Below are 23,252 nucleotides of genomic sequence, written 5' to 3'. Positions count from 1 at the left end.
TTAATGTTGTTTATATGTCTATGTGGTGTTTTTAATATGCTTTAAGACAAACCATGTGTACATTCATAAGTCGACACCATTGCTGAGTATTTTCTCCTTAAAACTGCAGTGAACCAAAGACAGTCTCAAAAACACGCTTTGAAATCGCTGGTGTTTCTGACGTCACAAACTACCTTGTAACCAATCAGATCAACGTGTGATCGTCAACCAGTGGATCTCTGAGCTGAGTGAGTGAGTGGAGGCGGGGCTCATTTGCATATTCAGAGAACCACGTATACTAAATGAGGCAAGGGTGTCGAGTTACATTCAAGATATTTTAAGGCATGATGATTTTTTTTTCAAAGAAAAAACGTTTAAACGTCATTTTGGTGATCGAAGATGAGTTCCCTTTCGTTGTCACTCCGAGTTACGTCGGATGACGACGAATGGGGTTTCGCTTAGAAATCCTATCATCTTCGAGTATTAAAACACGAGCCAATGGCAAGGAAATGCCATGGGTCTGCGGAATTTGCATAGCGTAACATTCCGCCCCACCCTGGGGGTATAAAGGAAGTCGCGAGCAACATGCAGATATGTTTTCGCTTCGGAGCCAAGTTCAGTACTTCACTCCACAAGCCTTTTGAGTGTCATCTCAAATCTCTTCGAGACGAGCGGCTCTTCAGTGTGTTGGTGTGACGGCGCTTCCAGCGAGATCGCATTTCCTGCTGCTGGTTTGTGCAGTAATCTGCCGACAGTGAGTGTGTTTCTCCCTGGGTGCTTCAGCACTCTGCTGAGCTTTTCCACTCTCTAAAAAGAGCTGCACGCGGCACGTCTTTTTCAAGACGGTTCGCCCGTGTATTTTCTGGATGTGTGTGCGTCAGTCATCTGCCTAACGGTCGCGAGCGCTGTTTTGCGTGTTGGGCTTTATCACGCTTGGCAGCGCTCGTTGATGAGTCATGTTTTCATTGCGGGAACATGACCATCGCGATGTTTATAGATCAAGACTCAATGATCTCCATGTGAGTAGAGTCCCCTCTGCCACACCCCAATTTATCTCTTCCTCGAGAAGGGATACTTTGGCTGGTGGCCAGGGTGATCTGAGGGTTTGGTGTGGCACAACAACCGACGATTCAATTCCTCGGGCCACACCCCCCTCCACATCGCAGACCATGCACTCACAGCATCACAAGGCGGGCTTGATTCCTCTGGAAATGAAGTTTCGACTGCGTTGCCTCCCACGGGAGTGCCATCGTTGCCGGGACCGATCCAGAGCTGTCAGCCATGCTTTCCCGGGCAGCTGAAAGCATCGGCTGGAGTGGCCCCGCCCTCCCCCCGAGCGCTGTAAGCTTCTCCCGGACGTGCATCAGGACGCCTGCGCTGCGCGAGACTCCACGTGACTTTCGCGGCCCGCGGGTGTCCTCCGCCTTCGCTGCTTTCGATCGCACGGCGATCATGGTCTGTATGTTCCCTGTCACTACAGTGGCACGGTCATGCAGTGCTGTGTGTCGCCTGCGCCTTCGATGCAGTGCTGTCCCGGGAGTTCTGTCGAACCGGCCGCAGTGGAACGCTAGTCCTTCCCTGGCCAACCCTGGCAGAACGCGGAAATTCGAACCACGCCCCTACGCTGGGACGCTATGCCTCCCATGCCCGGCCTGGTTGTTCCGCCACGCACACTACTGACCTCGCTCTCGGGCGACATCGGTACCTGCGTGATCCTGGGTCAGGTGATGTCCACTATGTGGTCCAGACATGGGCTTAGCCAGGTTGATGTGGCAGGGTCTGAGAATTCATTTTCTCAGCTCCCCCATGTCCCAGGCTGAGCTCTTTGGCGGTGTGGCTTCGACCACCTGAAGCAGACTCGGGTCCGGCACCGATGGTCATCCATCCGTGCGGCCTCCTCAGTCTGCTTCCCGCCAAGCCCCCCTCCATGATAGCCCTGTCTCCTCGCGTCTTCACGAAGGTTGTCGAGGCAGCCCTTGTTCCCCTACGCGAACACGGGGTTCGCATCCTGAACTATCTCGACGACTGGCTGATCCTAGCTCACTCTCGAGACCAGGTTTGCGAACACAGGGACCTTGTGCTCCGGCACCTAGCTCGTCTGGGCCTTCGGGTCAACTGGGAGAAGAGCAAACTCTGCCCCGTGCAGAGGATCTCTTTTCTCGGTATGGAGATCGACTCGGTCGCCATGTGCGCGCAGCTTACGAGCGAGCGCGCGTAGTCACTGCTGACTTGTCTTCGCCAATTCAAGGGCAAGAATGCGGTTCCACTGAAACTATTTCAGAGGCTCCTGGGGCATATGGCATCCGCAGCCGCAGTAACGCCGCTCGGATTGCTTCATATGAGACCGCTTCAGCTTTGGCTTCACGATCGAGTCCCGAGGTGGGCATGGCAACACGGCACGCTCCGAGTCCCAGTGACTCCGACCTGCCGTCAGACCTTCACCCCGTGGTCGAACCTCAATTTTCTACGGGCTAGAGTGCCCTTAGAACGAGCTTCCAGGCATGTTGTTGTCTCCACAGATGCCTCCACCACGGGCTGGGGTGCCATGTGCAATGGACATGCTGCTGCAGGTTCCTGGACAGGTCCTCAGCGCCTTTTGCATGTCAATTGCCTCGAGTTGCTGGCCGTACGCCTTGCCCTGCACCGCTTCCGAGCGTTGCTCAAGGGTCAACACGTACTAGTCCGATCAGACAATACCGCCACAGTAGCGTACATCAACCATCAAGGTGGTCTACGCTCCCGCCGTATGTCGCAACTCGCCCGCCACCTCCTTATATGGAGTCAGAAGCATCTGAGGTCGCTTCGAGCCATTTATATCCCGGGACACCTGAACCAGGCGGCCGACGAGCTGTCTCGAGTTCGGCCTCTCGCTGGAGAATGGCGACTCCATCCCCAGTCGGTCCAGCTGATTTGGGATCAGTTCGGAGACGCACAGGTAGATCTGTTTGCCTCCCACGACTCGTCCCACTGCGACCTGTTTTATTCCCTGTCCGAGGGCACGCTCGGCACGGATGCACTGGCGCACAGCTGGCCGCGGGGCCTACGCAAGTATGCGTTTCCCCCAGTGAGCCTCCTTGCGCAGACTTTGCGCAAGATCAGGGAGGACGAGGAGCAGGTAATATTGGTTGCCCCGTATTGGCACAACCGCACCTGGTTCCCAGAACTAGTTCTCCTCGCGACAGCACCTCCCTGGCCAATTCCTCTGAGGAAGGACCTGCTTTCTCAGGGACGGGGCACCCTTTGGCACCCTCGTCCCGATCTTTGGAACCTCCACGTGTGGCTCCTGGACGGGAGGAGGTAGGTTTGAGTACCCTACCACCAGCGGTGGTGGCTACCATCACTTCCGCTAGAGCATCGTCCACAAGACATGCCTATGCGTTGAAGTGGAACCTCTTCGTCAACTGGTGTTCTTCTAAACAGCAAGAACCCACGAAATGCCCGATCAGTGTCGTGCTTTCCTTCCTGCAAGAAGGGTTGGAGCGAAGGCTGTCTCCCTCCACCCTGAAAGTGTATGTTGCCGCTATTGCCGCACATCACGATGCAGTTGAAGGTAAGTCTCTGGGGAAGCACGACCTGATCATCAGGTTCCTGAGAGGAGCGAGGAGACTAAATCCTCCTCGCTCTCCTCTCGTTCCCTCTTGGGACCTCTCAGTGGTTCTAACTGCCCTGCAGAGTGCTCCCTTTGAGCCTCTGCAATCAGTGGAGCTTAAGTTCCTGTCTATGAAGACAGCGCTCCTGGTTGCATTGGCCTCCATCAAGAGGGTAGGGGACCTGCAGGCATTCTCGGTTGACGAAGCGTGCCTGGAATTCGGGCCGGCTATCTCTCACGTGATCCTGAGACCCCGGCCTGGATATGTGCCCAAGGTTCCCACCACACCCTTTCGAGACCAGGTGGTGAACCTGCAAGCGCTGCCCTTGGAGGAGGCAGACCCAGCCTTGGCACTGCTCTTTCCAGTACGCGCCCTCCGTGCTTACGTAGACAGAACGCAGTGTTTCAGGACCTCAGACCAGCTCTTTGTCTGTCATGGTGGGAAGCTGAAGGGAAAGGCTCTCTCGAAGCAAAGGTTGTCTCACTGGATAGTGGACGCCATTGCTTTGGCTTACCAGCAGCAAGGTCGACCGTGCCCCCTTGGTGTGACGGCCCACTCCACCCGGAGTGTGGCATCCTCTTGGGTTCTAGCGCATGGCGCCTCGCTAAGAGACATCTGCAGAGCTGCAGGCTGGGCGACACCTAATACTTTCGCGAGATTCTACAATCTCCGAGTTGAGCCAGTTTCTTCTCATGTACTCGCTTCAACTAGCCGGTGCTAGATTCTGCTCAGGTGTCTTCGCTTGCTCGCCATTCCTCTCCACGGACGGGATACGTGCGATATTTCCTCAGGTGAGCCTCATAAGCCCTGAGTCTCCTCCAGCACTGTTGACGTCAACGCCAGAGTTATGCCACCGGCAGCTTTCGCGCTTGGCTAGGTGCCTCCATGTGCATGGTTCCCCCTCCGGGCGACCCCCACATGTGTATTCCACTGTAAGCCTCTTTGAGCATGTGTCTTTCCCTTGGCAAGCCACCTTGCCACCCCTGGGGTTGAAATATTCCACCTGCGGCTGGACACCCCAGTGACTCCGTATGCAGCCCTTCGGGGTCATATGTGTTTTCCAAGTCCCCCCCTTCGGGTTGGGCATGATTGCATATTTCCACTGAGATATGCTTCCCAGTGTACCTTGGTATTCCTGTGTTAAGTAGGAGTCCTTCGTCCGTGCCAGTCTCACGACAGGGAGCTCAGACTTACGCAGGGCACTGGAAGACAGTCGAGAGGTGGCGTGATTATACGGGAACCCCATTCGTCGTCATCCGACGTAACTCGGAGTGACAACGAAAGGGAACGTCTCGGTTACGTATGTAACCCTCGTTCCCTGAGTAGGGAACGGAGACGTTACGTCTCCCTGCCACTTCCGCTGTACCGCTGGAACGCCTGAGTTCAGTCTCGGCTCCTCAGCGAAGACATATCTGCATGTTGCTCGCGACTTCCTTTATACCCCCAGGGTGGGGCGGAGTTACGCTATGCAAATTCCGCAGACCCATGGCATTTCCTTGCCATTGGCTCGTGTTTTAATACTCGAAGATGATAGGATTTCTAAGCGAAACCCCATTCGTCGTCATCCGACGTAACGTCTCCGTTCCCTACTCAGGGAACGAGGGTTACATACGTAACCGAGACGTTTTATGGGTTAAAATTACTGACTACAGGGGGACTTTAAAATTCACACAGTATAAATACATATTTGACAGCTTAGTTAAGATGCATACTTTTGGACAGTTAAAATTGATTTAAAATTTTATAATTTATATAAATTATTTTAGGTATTCAATGTATGTATTGTATAATTCTTTAGGTGACATGTCATAAGGTTTTTGTACCTTTTGCATTTCCACTTCAGCAAACGGCTCAAAATACCTCCAACATGATTTTATTTCAACTCAGTAAACTGACAATATAATTACACTAACAGTGAACCAGTATGTACATCCAATACCTCATAAGAGTTATAAATTCCAATAAATCCTTGTCTGTATACCAAAATGAATGGTTTATTTATAATTCTCATCATTATTTATGACTGGATGGACACCAAAGCATGGTCTCCATCCTTCACACAGGTTGCAGAGTAGAAAAGTAAAAGTAAAACAAACGTGGCTAAACCCAAAAGTGGCCACAGAATGACGCACCTTTTACAACCAAATACTGCATAACAGTAACTCTACGTTAACATCCAGTGCAGCTCGTCGCCTCTGCCTCGAGAAACCCTCAGGCTCTTCCTCCTCTGTGTCAGTGCTTCTGATGTCTGGAAACTTCATCAAGAATCTCACGTTTGAAACGCAACTAATTTTCAATGCCTAATAAACTTTCCCAATAGTAGAATAGAAACAGAAACATGTTTTCACTAAACAAGCTGGATTGAAGAACATTTGCTGGATTGGGTAATGTTTTTTAATTCGAACGCAGAGGCGTATAAGAGGAGTTAGTCAATGTCCATCTCGGGGAGTTTGGCGTCTGGTGTTTCTGGGACTCGGCTCTTCTCCGGCTGGGTCTCTGAATTCCCCTGTCCGTTAACGGGACCGTTCTGTTCGGCCGCCGACTCCTTTGGAGGCTCCAGTGTGTCCCTTGATAGGACCTTGATAGTCGCCTGAACTGCCTGCCCCGCCCTGGTCGCCTGAACTGCCTGCCCCGTCCTGGTCGCCTGAACTGCCTGCTCCGTCCTGGTCGCCTGAACTGCCTGCTCCGCCCTGGTTGCCTGAACTGCCTGCCCCGTCCTGGTCGCCTGAACTGCCTGCCTCGTCCTGGTCGCCTGAACTGCCTGCCTCGTCCTGGTCGCCTGAACTGCCTGCCTCGTCCTGGTCGCCTGAACTGCCTGCCTCGTCCTGGTCGCCTGAACTGCCTGCCTCGTCCTGGTCGCCTGAACTGCCTGCCCCGTCCTGGTCGCCTGAACTGCCTGCTCCGTCCTGGTCGCCTGAACTGCCTGCCTCGTCCTGGTCGCCTGAACTGCCTGCCTCGTCCTGGTCGCCTGAACTGCCTGCCCCGTCCTGGTCGCCTGAACTGCCTGCTCCGTCCTGGTCGCCTGAACTGCCTGCTCCGCCCTGGTTGCCTGAACTGCCTGCCTCGTCCTGGTCGCCTGAACTGCCTGCCTCGTCCTGGTCGCCTGAACTGCCTGCCTCGTCCTGGTCGCCTGAACTGCCTGCCTCGTCCTGGTCGCCTGAACTGCCTGCCCCGTCCTGGTCGCCTGAACTGCCTGCCTCGCCCTGGTCGCCTGAACTGCCTGCCTCGTCCTGGTCGCCTGAACTGCCTGCCTCGCCCTGGTCGCCTGAACTGCCTGCCTCGCCCTGGTCGCCTGAACTGCCTGCCCCGCCCTGGTCGCCTGAACTGCCTGCCTCGTCCTGGTCGCCTGAACTGCCTGCCTCGCCCTGGTCGCCTGAACTGCCTGCCTCGTCCTGGTCGCCTGAACTGCCTGCCCCGCCCTGGTCGCCTGAACTGCCTGCCTCGTCCTGGTCGCCTGAACTGCCTGCTCCGCCCCGGTCGCCTGAACTGCCTGCTCCGTCCTGGTCGCCTGAACTGCCTGCCCCGTCCTGGTCGCCTGAACTGCCTGCTCCGTCCTGGTCGCCTGAACTGCCTGCCCCGCCCTGGTCGCCTGAACTGCCTGCTCTGCCCTGGACAACATCTTCATCACTTTGAAAGGTTTTTAAACCAGTCATGATGTAAAATGTTATCTAAGGTGATCCGTGACCCACTGTCATGAAGTTTCTCAAGAAGATCCAGGCATTCTGTCAAAGTTTTCAGAAGACAGTTGATTAGTCACGTTTGTCCTTATAGACACTCACAAACAGATTTTGAGAAATGTAGTTCATGTAAGGTCATGTTACCATGAAATACACAGCATTTCTTGCTGTTACTATGATATTCTCACGATGCCCACAAGGCTCGAAATTGCGACCATTTTGGTCGCATATGCTCCTGAAATTTAATCTGTGCGACCTAAAAATATATTTGGGAGCATTTGTGCGAGTGCAAATAATGGTTGTGGTGCGACCTGTTTTCATTTCTCGAAAAAACGTTTGCAAATTACTTCACAGTGTGTACCTTATGTGCGCTGATACGCGATGGCCGGACCGTCATTCTATCCAACGTTATATAACTAATCCCGGGGTTTTTCCTGCATTGATTTTTTTTGGCGGCCGCCAAAGCCTTTGATCGGTGCGTGAGTGACTGCTGCGCTTGACGAGAGAAAGCCCCGGCCGCGCGCGCGCACTCTCACGTCTTCAAACAACACGAGCGCTGTCTTGCTCTCTCTCCCTTGCGCATATTAATCAAAATCATTTGACACGATAGAAAAAGGGCGGAAGACCGAAGTTTCACGTGGAGCATTCGGAGATTTTTTTTTCTCCTAAATTACTGTGGAGTGTGAATTGTGCTAAAAAATAAACTACCGGGATAATCACACAACGCTTGCCGTATGCTACACATCCACTAATGACACTCCGATTCGCGAACTAATGACTCATTTGAACCGATTCACTTTAATGAATGGTTAAAACAACTGATCTGTCCAACACACTCACGAGACGTCTGAATCGGTGTATAACAAATCGGTACCACTTTACAATAATGTTCCACTTATTAAATTCTAGTTAACACAGTTGTACTATTAATAAACTGCACTTTGTTAATTTGTTAACCATTGTTAATGTTAATTTCAACATTTGGGCTACTAATAGCCTACATTATTGAATTTTTTTTTTTTTTTTTGTTAACATAGTTAATGCACTGTGAAGTAACATTAATGAACAATGAACAGCTGCATTTTTATTAACTAAGATTAACAAAGATTAATACAGCATATTAATAGCAAAAGAGTGCCAAGTGCCAAGCAAAAAATGCAGGGACAGGTGTGTGGCAAACAAATCAGGTTCAATTATTAAGGCTTTTAATCGGCAGGATACGTCAAATATAACCATACTGTCTATGAATATAACACCGCATACACCATCGCCAAAGAAGAGCTTGCCTTCACTAAATTTATGTCAAATGACAAATCATGTGCCAATATCATCGGGGTGAGATGATATAGAGCCAGAAGACCAAATTTCAAATCTTGGCCACAGGATGAAATAAAATTTGTTAATATATAATTTGTAGTTCTGGTGCTCCTTAATTTTTGGTGGGTGATCCTAAATTTTTGCTGGTGCTCCTAACTTTTTGAAGTTGGGAGCACCAGTGCTACCAAGTAAAAAAGTTAATTTCGAGCCCTGGCCCATGAACATTTATTCATTGCTAAACATTCATTGTCAATCCGCTGTGTTTTACACTTTGCTCATCATTGACACTAATAATTTTACTGAGCTCTTCATGTTTTTAAGCAATGTTATTCCCATTTCGTTCTTGTTGTTGGTCTCACCTTTGGACAGACGTGACCTTTGCCAAAACCAACGGCCTATTCTTTTGACCAGCTGATCCAGCAGTATGTGTATGTCCTCTGTCGGGACCCACTCAGCTGACTTTCTGACCTCTGAGCTTAATATGGGTTCATCAGCACCTGTAAGAATACATTTCCAGTGTTTAGTAAAACATCATCAAACACATCAACAGTGAACGGTGTGCGAGAAGCCGACTCACGTCTTTCTTCAAGGATCAGTGCGTCTCCGAAGTCCGTCAGCTTGACTTTCAGGGTGTTTGGGTAGATGAGAACGTTCTTCATGTTTGTTTTGTGATAAACACCTTGATCCAGGCACTGCTGCAGCGCAACAACGAGCTGCTGAACGATGTTTCTCACTACGTGTTCCGTCAGGGAACCTCGGTTTGGTTGGCAGAACTCCAACAAGGTCATTCTGTGATGTGGCCATTCCAGAACCAGGACGTCTTGATTTTTCAGGACATACATACAATATAGCTGGTTGATATGAGTGCTAGTGGGAGACTTTTGTAGCATCAACATTGCAGCTGCGTCTCGACTCATAGGTATGGGAATCTCAGGCTAAAGAAAAGAGATTGACAGAAGGTTAGTTGACTCCAAACTAATCTCTAATCTCCTAACTAAAGGCCCGGGATACTTCATTTTCCATCTCGTGAGCTTTTCAAAGTAAACTCTTGGGCTGCCCTGACTAAAGATTAGTCATTCATTCAAGCCATTAGTTGATTAATCGCATGTTTATATTAATTTAATTACTTAAATATAAGTAAACCACATACTTTGGCCTTAAAGAGTTAATTAAAAATCAAAACAATTTACTTTGTTGAACAAAAACTGATGTTTCTAGGCTTTCAACTATATCTTATACTGTACATACAGGTGTATCAATTACCAAATTACAATTTAATAAAACGATTCTTGGAGAATTTCATGAAGAATAAAGTTGTCAACTTACCAATTTCACCAGCTTCTCAGGCTGGCTCTTCTTAATACGACGGATGATCACCTAAAAAATGAAGAAAATTGTTGCAAACGTAAGTAATCTGATCCATTTTTGTTTGTGTGCATGGTAATCTACAATCTTTACATTTCTGATGAAAACTGTAAACACTGATGTTTATGTCAGGACTAAAAGACTAAAGATAGAAGGAAACAAGAGGGGAAAAGTTTGAGCAACATACTCGTTTGCCATCCGAGATTCGAACTCCCTTATAATCACTGCGATCGCCTCTGGATTTCAGTTTCCGTCCCACTTCATAAAGAGATTCAAATGATCCTGAAAAACACACGTTAGCATGTTAATATACAGCATGAGACTGAACTCCAGCAGCAAACACACCTGAGATCAGGTGAGGAACCGACAGGAGTAGAGATTAAACTAAAGCCAAAAGCATCAGGCAGAAATGGAGATGAATCAGAGTGTAATAAACACTCACTTGACCGTATGAAGTCGAGCGGGACTCGAGCGGTTGTGTCGGCCTGGACTAGGACTCGAGCACGGCGGGTCTGTCGGCCTGGACTTGCGAGCGGGTCTGCCGGCCTGGACTCGAGCTGGTCTGTCGGCCTGGACTCGAGCGGGTCTGTCGGCCTGGACTCGAGCTGGTCTGTCGGCCTGGACTCGAGCGGGTCTGCCGGCCTGGACTCGAGCTGGTCTGTCGGCCTGGACTCGAGCGGGTCTGTCGGCCTGGACTCGAGCGGGTCTGTCGGCCTGGACTCGAGCTGGTCTGTCGGCCTGGTCTTGAGCTGGTCTGTCGGCCTGGACTCGAGCTGGTCTGTCGGCCTGGTCTTGAGCTGGTCTGTCGGCCTGGACTCGAGCGGGTCTGTCGGCCTGGACTCGAGCTGGTCTGTCGGCCTGGACTCGAGCTGGTCTGTCGGCCTGGACTCGAGCGGGTCTGCCGGCCTGGACTCGAGCGGGTCTGTCGGCCTGGACTCGAGCGGGTCTGTCGGCCTGGACTCGAGCGGGTCTGTCGGCTCGACACTGGGTGTGTGTGGAAGCTCCTGCGACGGCGGAAAAGCACACACTTGGGTTTGGAAGAGACGTTTCCCAGTATTCCACACTCTCGAGACGCCAGCATGGAAACTCATCCATCTTGATTGCTTTTCTGCAAACAACAATATTGATTAGAAACATGTGTTTTATTAGCACAGATTACAGCTGAGTGATTGTCCTCATGTACAGCTGCTTTATGTTGCTAGTTCAAAACAAATGGGGGAAAACATTTGTGAAAAAGGATATTTTATTCATATGTTATGCCCCAATTTGTCATCCTAAATCTCAGACCGGATGGTAATCTCTCGAACTCATTAAACTGAGCATGCCTATGGTCCGATAGGTAAATTAGGGCAACATGTAATGAAAAAAAAAACTATGAATTAAACATATGTAATAATGATATCGAATCATTTAGACAAATATTAGGTAGGGTTACAGTAGATACATGTTAATAGATAGCCTAAAGGTTAAAAATAACAACTCAAATATAAATATAATGTGTTTATTATAATAACAACGTAATATTAATGATATAGGTAAAAATCGTATATGTTAATACGGTGCAACTTATATTTAATTCAATTCACATTTATTTGTATAGTGCTTAAGTGCATGAGTCCATATTACAATTTACAGAGTACCATATTACAGCTGTTTTATTGACAATTTCCACGGGAGAAAAACACTGAATGATCGACATTCTGTATGAGGCATAAACATTTCGGTAAGTTGTAGCCTACTGTATCTTTCAACATACCAATCGTTCATTCGTGTTTATTTACTATTAACTAGTAGTAGTCAGAGTAAGAGATGATCGGTTCACGTGCGCCAGCGATCTGTCACCACACATTTACAAGCGCCAAAACGGTATTTATTGTTTGAATTTCGCAATAAAATTGACAGAATTTGAGAGGTTCATATGTTTCATATCAAAAGTAACCAGCTCTGTCTGTGTCTGTGTCTGTGTCAGTGTCCTCTTCTTCGCGATTTTTCTCTGCGTGAGAAAATGGATGTGTGGCGTGAGAGCGTGTCAGTTGGCAGCCCTGGAGTGTGTGTGTGTGTGTGTGTGTGTGTGTGAATGCACCTGAGTTGTTCTCCCACGCGATTCTAGTTGGAGCAGGAGCTTCACACTCCTCTGCTGTGTTTCTCTCCTCAACAGCGCCACTCAGCGGCTCCTCCAACACTGCACTGCAGATCTCCACATCCATCGGGAAGTGTTCAGACATCGTGCAGATCCTGGACTTTATCACTGTTTGACTAATAACTCTGAGTCTGAGTTTCTACACTGTCACTGTTTGACTAATAACTCTGAGTCTGAGTTTCTACAATGTTTGACTAATAACTCTGAGTCTGAGTTTCTACAATGTTTGACTAATAACTCTGAGTCTGAGTTTCTACACTGTCACTGTTTGACTAATAACTCTGAGTCTGGTAACCTGAGCAACTCGGCCTGTGACGTCATATGGAACGCGCCTGACATCACAGCGGCTGCTCTGGGCGCGGCCGATCGATCGCCAATACATTTTGAACATTATATCTTTGTAATCATGTAACCATGTACAGTATTTCCAAGTCATTAGTACAGAAAACTGAACACATCAATTCATAAATTAAACAATATCAGTGAATGAAGAGAGGGTAACCAATGATTCAGTTTCTTTTTGAAAAAGTAAGTCTTCTCATGATTCATTGGTATAGTTTAATAATGATTTAATCCCTGATACTCTCCATAATTTGGCCCAAAACATAAAGACATGATAAAAAGATATGAAAAGATGGAGCAGTTACTGCAGATCTGAGTGTCCTGTATAAATGAGGTTGATGTGCTTTAATTCTGGCTGAACAATCTGACAATGTACAAAGATCTACAGTCAGCCAACAAATAAACAACAACATTCATGAAGAGCATTTCCAGCATCTCTCCTGTATTATTTGTGTTCATGTTGAGTTTCTCAGGGACAATCTGAGCTCTCTCGTTCCTGACTGAGTCGAGCTGTTTCAGTGGATGAAGAAGAGGATGAGGATGAAGATGATGCTGATTGTTGGCAGAAAAGCTTAATTTGAACTTTTCCCACCTCCCACCATTGAAGAAGATTTTCATAATTACTTTTTTGTTGTCCAATGGTTCCAAAAAAAGCTTTTATTTTTAATTTATTTCTGGATGTATTCATGTCTACACACACACCCACAGTAACACAAACATTTACGCACATTTTCTGCAACTTATTTTTTCACTTATATTTGTGAAGTAGATTAAGAAGATCTGGAGTTTTGATTAAAAGTAATTGAGAGATCATGAAATTGTCATTGAGGTGTTTCAGCATTTTTTTTTTTAATTTTTTTGACAGGCTGATGTTGTTCACATTAATTTAAATGTATTCATTTGAAATCTTAATTATGCTGTAACCATCCCCAAACACTATGTGTGAACTTAAATGCATAATAATCATCCAACATGTGGCTGAACGTGCACTCAAAAAAAAAAAAAAACAATTTACAAACATGTGATTTTCTGATGTGCATGTGTATGTATAATTCATATATCATAATGAAAGACACACTCAGGGACTGTCTGCATACAGAGGTGCTTTATTGTTGAATTGACAGTGGAAATCAATACGCGGTCTTCATGCACAGACGGTACATCAGAGAGCTGCTCTACTAACGCTCATATTAGTGTTGTTATTAAGTGTCCTGCACACATGAAACTGATATGATGACTTCGGCTGCTGCAACAGTCGTGTTTGATATTAGGCAACGCTCACATAAAGAAAGACACACACAAAAACAAATTTGATTTAGGCAACGGTGGACCCTGCTCATCTAAACATCATGTGCAATATAAAACAACTTCACTGAAGTCATAACACAAAAACATAAAGGGGATCATAGCAAACACACGTTTCATGTCAATATTGCTGTTAGTTAGCATGGGTTCTCAGACGTGGTCAACAAGGTCACCACACACACATGATCTGTGCTGAACACACACACACACATGATCTGTGCTGAACACACACACACATGATCTGTGCTGAACACACACACACACACACACACATGATCTTTGCTGAACACACACACATGATCTGTGCTGAACACACACACACATGATCTGTGCTGAACACACACATATGATCTGTGCTGAACACACACACGATCTGTGCTGAACACACACTAGAGCTGCACCGTTTTGTTTAAAATAGAGATCACGATTCAAAACAGACAACTAAACAAAATAACATGTAATTTAGTAGAGGTTTCGAAAAAATTGTTAATTGGTGCAGTCTATTTAAACATACTGAATTAATTTGAATAATTGAAAGAAAGAAAAAACCTGGTTGAGTGAATGATTCAATGATTCTCATTAAGACTTCACTTGTTTCATTACCAGATTAATCAGTTTTTCAACAAATCTCTCGAGTGAATTATTCAATGACAGATAAAAAATGAAGCCACTTGTCGCCACCTACAGGTGTAACGATGCAATTAAGAGAAAATGAATTTGAAGCGTCAAGCTACTTCCACAAGTTTCAATTTCAAGTTTCATTTATTTATAAACCACATTTAAAACAACCTCGGTTGACCAAAGTGCTGTACAAAATTGCCCAGGTCCAACACCAAAATAAACATTCACAAGACGTTAAAAGCACACGAGTACAAATGGGTTTTCAGAAGACTTTTTTTAAGCTGTTCTGATAGAAAGTGTCAATTATTTTGATCGCTAATGTAGACATCAGTAGCTATGTTTCCATCCACACGTTTTTATCCGAATTAAGTGATATCGCATGAAAAATGCCTTATGGAAACAGTAAAATTCGATTGAATTTCATGAATATCGAGACGTTCGGTCTCATCGGATTTTATCTTGATCGATATACGGCTTATGCGATAAACGCTGATGGAAACGTTATTTGCCGAATAAATAATGAATTGCGATTAAGTTTTAGGTCATTTTATGGTTGCAGTTACGTGCATCTGCATCATCATAGCAATGCGTTGTTTTCTTATAGCGTGATATGTCGCTATCAGCTGGCACATAAGCACCATTACAACTTGTGCAATATTGATCATTTGTTGGTCCATTTTGTCCAGCAAAACTTTGTTTGCTTGAATGTTGTGCGATTCAGTGCGAAAACGAATGGAAACACCTTAAAATGTCTCAAATCAATTCGATATACCAATTTGATCGCAAAACAGCATGGTGACGTCATTACGCACGGGTTTTTATTCGCTTTGAAGCCGTCGGATGCAAACGCACTTTCACCAGCTTTATTCGCATGAGTTTTTTCAGTGGATGGAAACTTAGCTAGTGTTTATATCTGAACTATAACCTTTCGTGATGATTTGTATGTCTGTAACACAGAAATAACGATACGGTGTGGTTGAAAAGACTGAAGCCGTTTCATATCTATACAGGACAGCGGCTCTCTCTGGATCAGAACTCAGATCTGGATGTTCGCTGTGATTGTACTTGTCAAAGGTTTAATAGACACAGGTGAATCGTCGTCATTCGATTGCAATAAGATTTCATGGGTCGCGATTAGAGCTGCACAATATATCGGAATATTGCAAATGTACATATCGTGATATGAATATCGCGACGGCTTGCAATAACTGCGGTCATGAACAAGAGACAAAGAGAAAATCACTCGCTGAATAACTTTTGTAGCTTTAATAAGAATCAGTGTATATTTAATTCGTACAGTGAAAACTAAGCAGTGTTTTATTTGTACATTTGATTATTCAGTTTCTGCTGTTAAATAACCCTAATGTAGGCTTTCCTGAACCCTGATGTTAAAATAACACTTCTTTAACTATTAACTTCTTATGCTGCAGTAAAACACTGATGTTCACTGTCAGAAGCTGAAGGGATGTTTTCTCGTCACAAAAGAATGTGAAACACATATATAATTGTAAATATTTTAAAGATAATTTAAGTTTATTTTACACACTTTAAGCATTATCGAATATCGCAGTATTTAATGAGTTATCGCATATCGCGTTTTCCTTCAATATCGTGCAGCCCTAGTCGCGATCTTTTACAGATGAATTGTGCACCTCAAACACACACACACACACACACACACTCACAGCACAGAAGCCAATGTCAACAAACCACTGCAATGGAAGCAAATGAATCGTCTGTATTTTGTGCTTGGCCTATATGTGACAGACAGCAGCTTTATAATCAGATATCTACATACCTTCATTTGTTTTTCTTCACGAATGATCCGGCAGACATGTAAAAAAAAATGCAGTTCTGCCGAAGAACAGAATCGTTTACGCGCATCAGCTGCATTCAAAACCTCTGCTTTCATAGACACCAAAAAGAAAAAAAACAAAGCAGAAAAGACACACAAAATAAACGCACATCTAGTAAAGCACAATCTCTCACCCAGGTGAGACAGGCGTACTATTAAATGTATTAAAAATGAACTTGAGTATGTTTTTAAGTACAGTACAAATATACATTTTTAATACATTTAACAGTACGTCGTCGTCTTCTTCCCCTTGATTAAATAAGACACCATGTGTAGCCGGTTAGCATGTGTTGTTCTGCAGCTGGTCAGAAGATGTAATCGCTGGTCATCTTGAGCGAAGGCATGGCCTCGTTGACGTTCTGGTCGAGCCGGTGATACTCGACTCCTCGGGAGCAGAAACCGTCCCGCCAGCGTCGACTCTGAGCCAGGAGCATCAGCTACACACACACACACACACACACACACACACACACACACACACACACACACACAGACACACACGGGGGAAAGAGTTCATCATCAGGACAGATCATGCAATGCTCAGTCATGTTATACACTGCTGGATCTGACATATATACACACACACTGCTGTTCAAAAGTTTGGGATCGGTACGATTTATTTTGTTTATTATGTCTCTTATGCTCAGGCTGCATTTATGTGATTAAAAATACCAAAAAATAGCAGTAATATTGTGAAATATCATTGCAATTTAAAATAACTGTTTTCTATGTCAATATACAGTAAAATGTAATTTATTCCTGTGATCAAAGCTGAATTTTCAGCATCATTACTCCAGTCTTCAGTGTCACATGATCCTTCAGAAACCATTAAATATGCTTATTGAAACTATTAAGAAATATTAAGAATCGATGTGTTTTGAAAAAACTATGACAACAGTGGTATGAACCAATATGTTGTTATAAAATAGGCCTAATTCATTATGCATCGTTTCTTTTCTATTACTTCCTGTTCTTTGCCTGAAAACAATGTGTCTTTCTTGATTAAAAAGCAAAATCACAATAGAATAAAAACATTACGTGACCGGACTTTATTATAACAGGTGAATTTCCACCTCAAACGCAAATAATCAAAATCAACGAGCCATAAAGTCATGCTTCAGTTCCTGTGGAGCCCTGCTAGCTTTAGGACTCTCTAGCGCACATTCTCAAGCAAATTCTTATAAAAAAAACCTCACAATGATGGATTATTTGAACATTATGCGTATTGTAAAGCTTGTCTTGTTTACCCCAAAATGACTAATTTCTATCGATGTATCATTTCAGCATGTTTAACATGTTTCTCGCTGATATTTGACCTTTGACACCACATTATCTGCTGCAACAACAGAAGAGCAGCATGTTAAACTGCTCACGTGTTTCTAGCTCTGTCACGGTCGTGATTTTTGTGCTGTCGATTAGGCTAATTGTCAAACTATGGAAGCTTGTTTCCGCCACAAAATAAAAAAATTAAATGATAATTGTGACTTTTTATCTCACAATTGCGAGTTTACATCTTGCAATTCTGACTTTATTTCTCAGAATTGCGAGATACAAAGTCAGAATTGCGTGAAATAAAGTCACAATTGCGTGTTATAAAGTCAGAATTGCGAGATATAAAGTCAGAATTGCGTGAAATAAAGTCGCAATTGCGTGAAATAAAGTCAGAATTGTGAGATATAAAGTCAGAATTGCGAGATATAAAGTCAGAATTGCGTGAAATAAAGTCGCAATTGCGTCTTATAAAGTCAGAATTGCGAGATATAAAGTCAGAATTGCGTGAAATAAAGTCACAATTGCGTGTTATAAAGTCAGAATTGCGAGATATAAAGTCAGAATTGCGTGAAATAAAGTCACAATTGCGTGTTATAAAGTCAGAATTGCGAGATATAAAGTCAGAATTGCGTGAAATAAAGTCGCAATTGCGTCTTATAAAGTCAGAATTGCGAGATATAAAGTCAGAATTGCGTGAAATAAAGTCACAATTGCGTGTTATAAAGTCAGAATTGCGAGATATAAAGTCGCAATTGCGTGAAATAAAGTCAGAATTCTGACTTTATAAGACGCAATTGCGACTTTATATCACGCAATTCTGACTTTATATCTCGCAATTCTGACTTTATAACACGCAATTCTGACTTTATATCTCAAAATTCTGAGAAATAAAGTCAGAATTGCGAGATGTAAACTCGCAATTATATCTTAAAATGTTTTATTCTGTGGCGGAAACAAGCTTCCATATCAAACAAATAATTGTAATTAACATTTACATTTTTTGTTTTGCTCATATCACTTACAGTGTAAAGGTACGAAATTCTCGTCCGAAATGTTCGCACGTTAAAAAATAAATACGACCTCATGTTGTGTCAATCACGTTTACACACTGCCTCCGAAACTTCGGATCGGGTTCGATTTTCGGCGTTTTTCGCATCCGTAACAAGTATTTTGAGAAGCGTTTTGACAATCCAGAGCCACCGAATCACGGATGCGAAAAAACGAATAGGTAAATGTCGGTGTGCAAGGCCCTTAAGCCTAATATATTCATTTGTTTTATTTATTAAACATTATTAAAAAAGGCCCATATGGTTTCTTTAAGTTAATAAAAATATTTTTCTATTTGTTTAAATTTAATCTTGGTCCATGTTACATTCACAAGAGCCCTGAAAAATATATAAAATATAACATAACACAGTCTGATTAAACCTACAAGCCCTCGATTCATAGACCTTTGACTGTCTTTATGTTCTTTACAACAGTTTTTCTTTTCTTCTTCATTTCCACAGAAATAAAAAAGCAACTTGTCTCCTGTCATTACCTCTATGTGACCAAGAATGTTTGGCATGAAGTGAATGTTAAATAACTGGAAAGCCAAAGTGTTTTTGTCCATTATGCAAGATAATCGTTAAAGGTGCTGTATGTAATTTTTTTTACTGTGCTAAAGCATCAAAGCACCATAATACGTGTGCAGATATTTAGGAAACATGCTAAAACATCTCTGATAAACAATACTACACCCAGTCATTCTACTTCGACACAGAACCACATGTCGGAGTGTCTGATTTGACTCCGCCCACTGACAATTCACCCAATAGTATTTCAACACCCGGGTTGCCAGTTAGTTGGCGGGAAACTCCGCGTATTGCAGCCGAGAAAGCAGTGAACGAACTGGGTCAGAGATCACAGCTTCTACACGACCTTATAATACTCGAAATCCAATTAGAAAGCTCTACGATGGTCAGAGGAATGTTATAATGCAGATATAGTAGCTGATCAAATTACAGTGTAGAGCTTATCGCGCTCGTTTCCGCGGTGCGTGATCCAGAGTCCTGCAACGGGTCGGGTACCCGCATAAAAGTGGCTAAAACGGGTGGATTGTGACATTCCTAAAGTTCACGGGCGGGGATGCGGGCGGATAATGAACTCCTTGCGGGCGGGTAGCGGATGAAAAATATGTGCAATATTTGTATGTCTAAATTACCATTACACATACGCAAATATGTGTTTTAGTCAGGCCATCCTTAAAAATATTCTTGTTTGCCGTAACCCGACCGACCCTGTCAATTTAGGACCGTCCCAATAAAAAAAAAGTTTCCCCTTTTAGTCCGACCGTAAACTTGCGTTTTTTTTTTACTCTTCAAACAACTATTAAAAATGCAATAAAATGATATGAATTATATTTTAGTAAGTATTGTATATATAAATTGCCCAAATATAGGCCTACGCTCTTTCTTTTACATAAAAACCCGTGGCGTCATCTATGATTATAAGGGCTGTAGGCTAAATGCGAAATGAAACCGAAATCGCGACACTCAGGGCCACGAACCTACAATTAAAACTTTCACAGAGATCTCAAACAGGCATTTAAAACACCAAATATTAAGAATTGGCAAATCAAGCAAAATAATATTCGATGATTGATCGAAAATCGCATCTCTCCCCCCACATGCTCACCGGCAACGCAAAACAAAGCGCACTTTAGCCTGTTTCATTAGCCCATTCATGAGGCTATTGTGATGTTGAGAGAGGTGCGAGATAAAAAATAAAGCACTTTAATTGGAATTATTTTAGCTTGTGTGTGATTTATCGCGGGCACGGGTCGGGTAACGGGTCAAATATTAACCGGTCTGGGCGGGTGCGGATTTAATTTTGATATTATCACGGGTGACGGGTCGGATCTGGTGCTAAACTTCGCGGGTACGGGTGGGGCCGGGTCTCCAAAAATGGACCCGTACAGGACTCTGGCGTGATCTCGATCTGGCAACCCCGTCGAGTCGAAGAGAAACAACTCTCTCCAATATTTTGACTTTTTCAAACCGTCAATATTACACACTGCACCTTTAAATATAAACTTTGCCGTGATTTCGGCGCGAACCAAACCAGAACTGGACTCCAGAACAAAAGCGGTTTCGATTTTTCACACGCCTATCAGCTGATCCGAGTACGGTTCAATTCCCGTGACTCTAAAACGACTATGGTACCATATTTGATATGCAAAACGTACTTTCTTTGTTTAATGCGTCTGACACATTGATCCAGAAAACAAAAAAATTTAAAACATATTCCAATCAGCATTACGAATCAACGACTACGAATAACGCAATTAGATCAAACAACTCATCCATTAATCGATAATCGTGAAATCATTCTGAAGAGAAGCCCATTTTCTTTTTGCGATGTCACATCAAGTTGCGCCAGTACATGTACCTTTCTCTTGTTGTGGTAGGTGATGTACACGATGGCAACGAGAAAGGCGATGACAACCAGATGAAAGAAGAAGTGGGAATCTTCATCCTTGGTTGTATAGATGACTGTGTCCTTGATGTTTACATCTATGTTTTCAGAGGGGAGTTTTTCGTAAGGGTCACCATCATCATCATCATCTTCATCATCATCATCTTTATCTTCGGTTTCTCTAAAGCCCAGGTCTGGTTCTGGAGACGTGCTGTCAGCCATGTAATCTAAGTTGCTCTCTGGTTTATCTCCTGCCGGGGTGGAGACTGGCTTGTTTGCCGGTGTAACGGTGGGCTCTGGTGTTTTCTTCGGCTGGTCTGTTGTGGTTTTCGGCTGGTCTGGTGTGGTTTTCGGCTGCTCTGGTGTGGTTTTCGGCTGCTCTGGTGTGGTTTTCGGCTGCTCTGGTGTGGTTTTTGGCTGCTCTGGTGTGGTTTTCTGCAGATCTGTTGTGGTTTTCGGCTGGTCTGATGTGGTTTTCGGCTGGTCTGATGTGGTTTTCTGCAGATCTGATGCAGATGTGGTGATAGGAACGTCTTCTGCTTTGGTGGTGGTGCTGCTGGTTGAGTCGATAGCGGGAGCTGCCATCACCTTCAAAACCTGGCCCGATTCACTGATGTTCTTATGAGGTGTTTCTGGGATGTTTTGGGGTGCAATCCCATCTGTAGAGGGAAACAAGCAACATTAAGAGCGTTTACATCCGTCTAGGGTTGGGAATCGAAAATCTACTCCAATTCTGCAATCAAATACTTAAGGTATACTTATTATAAAATTAAAATATATTACTTTGTGAGCATTTCAATATGACTTTAAACCATTGAAGCGTGAGGCGACTCTGTGCTGCACGTGTATCAGTGTATCGGACCCGTGCAGCTCTTAAAGGGACAGCAGCCTAATATTCCTGCTATAATAACACTAATCAAACAACAAAAGACAGAGAAAATTCACTCGTTCTTGATTGAATAACTTTTGTAACTATTTGTAATGTACTATATTTTATGTATGAACTGCAGTGTTAATTTACATTTGATTAGTTTCTGTACCCGAATACCAGAAAATCTTAAAACACTGTTAATTTCAATCGTATAGGCTATTTGTTCAGTTGTATCTATTTGTTGCGATTGCTCATTTTTATTTGTTCATTTCTTAATTACTGAGTGTTTGTCTTTTAAGGCTCTTAACTAAATTTTAAGTTAGTTACAAAGGTAAGTGTGTTGAACATCAATAAAGATAGTTTGATTTATAAAGGGAGTTTGATTGACAGGCCATCTGACCAAGGTCTGAGTATTTACCTGTGTTTAATAATGCTTGAAATCTATATTAGTTAGGCAAGTTGTTTTTCGATGGTGTTTTTAAACCACAGGCAAACGGTCCTTGTGTAAGTGTTCTTTAGCCTGTTCATTTTTGTTCATGATATTCAGCTACAATTAAATGTTTTGCAATAAGGCTAAATGTGAATGATATCCAAGTTTTTTTGTGTTTTTTTACCTTATTGGAATCGAAATTAGGAATCGATAAAAATCGGAATTGATTAGCAGAATCGAAATCGGAATCGTTAAAATTGACACGATACCCAACCAACCAAGTTTACCTCACCTGTAATCTAAAGGTGTGGCTTTTGTTTTTCACTTTTGGCATTTTTTCACATATACCGGTAGTATCACATATTCTCGGATCGGTCTCAGTCACGTGACGAGATAGATACACACACACACACACAATATATATATATATATATATATATATATATATATTAAAGAGGAATATCTCAAGATCAACTTGTTTGAGTGCAAATATATATATATATATATATATATATTTATTTATTTTTTCAAATCCTGCGTTGTGTTTACAAAGGCTTGACAGTTGCGAAACTGACCACGTCACAAAAAGCACGAGACTTCCGGTATCAGTATCAGAAAGAGTCTTGTGTGAGTTTTCTATATTGAATCATATACTTATATAACGTTATGTAAACGTGCCATTTACTGGTACCGAGACACAACCATTTGATGAGAAAGACATTTAAGGCGCACAGGGGAATTCAGTCACAGGTTAACGTAACCTTCACACGAAACTTAGGCTCGATTGTATGAGCTAGCGTTATATGGTTAATGATTAAATGACACCACTGACCGCAGGAACAACCCGCTGAGATTTGAAGGGAAATCTTTCCACTAACCTGGTAACGTTATGTTGAATGGAGCGCAGCTCACAGAGAGGATCTGCAGTGACACTAAAACTGCGATTATTCCCATCGTTGAGTTCCTGCATCGAGTCTTCCGTAACGTCGCCATGATCTTCAGTGATGTCGTCATCAGCGCGCATGCGCAGTG

At 44.0% G+C, this 23,252-nt stretch overlaps 1 protein-coding gene across 1 annotated transcript; it reads right to left on the bottom strand.

The window, feature by feature from the left end:
• Window positions 1–13,496: 13,496 nt before the first annotated feature.
• cUnh5orf15 (chromosome Un C5orf15 homolog) lies at window positions 13,497–23,252 on the bottom strand. The gene is made up of 3 exons (XM_084387039.1): window positions 23,099–23,252; window positions 20,893–21,578; window positions 13,497–16,628 (listed from the first exon to the last, which is right to left on the bottom strand). Exons 1-3 carry the CDS (start codon window positions 23,232–23,234, stop codon window positions 16,497–16,499), a joined length of 954 nt encoding a protein of 317 aa, XP_084243165.1. The 5' UTR covers window positions 23,235–23,252; the 3' UTR covers window positions 13,497–16,496.

The sequence above is a fragment of the Rutilus rutilus genome (assembly GCF_951802725.1).
Source record: "Rutilus rutilus genome assembly, chromosome: 18".
NCBI classification, from domain to species: Eukaryota; Metazoa; Chordata; class Actinopteri; order Cypriniformes; family Leuciscidae; genus Rutilus; species Rutilus rutilus.
This window is presented reverse-complemented; position numbering and strand designations above follow the sequence as displayed.

What these genes read in the sequence shown, in the direction of transcription:
- cUnh5orf15 (XM_084387039.1), bottom strand. Translation starts at nt 23,234, where the DNA reads ATGACGACATCACTGAAGATCATGGCGACGTTACGGAAGACTCGATGC. An exon ending in ATTCAACATAACGTTACCAG is followed by an intron (nt 21,579 to 23,098) that starts GTTAGTGGAAAG and finishes TTCCCTCTACAG; the next exon opens with ATGGGATTGCACCCCAAAAC. An exon ending in CCTACCACAACAAGAGAAAG is followed by an intron (nt 16,629 to 20,892) that starts GTACATGTACTG and finishes GTGTGTGTGTAG; the next exon opens with CTGATGCTCCTGGCTCAGAG.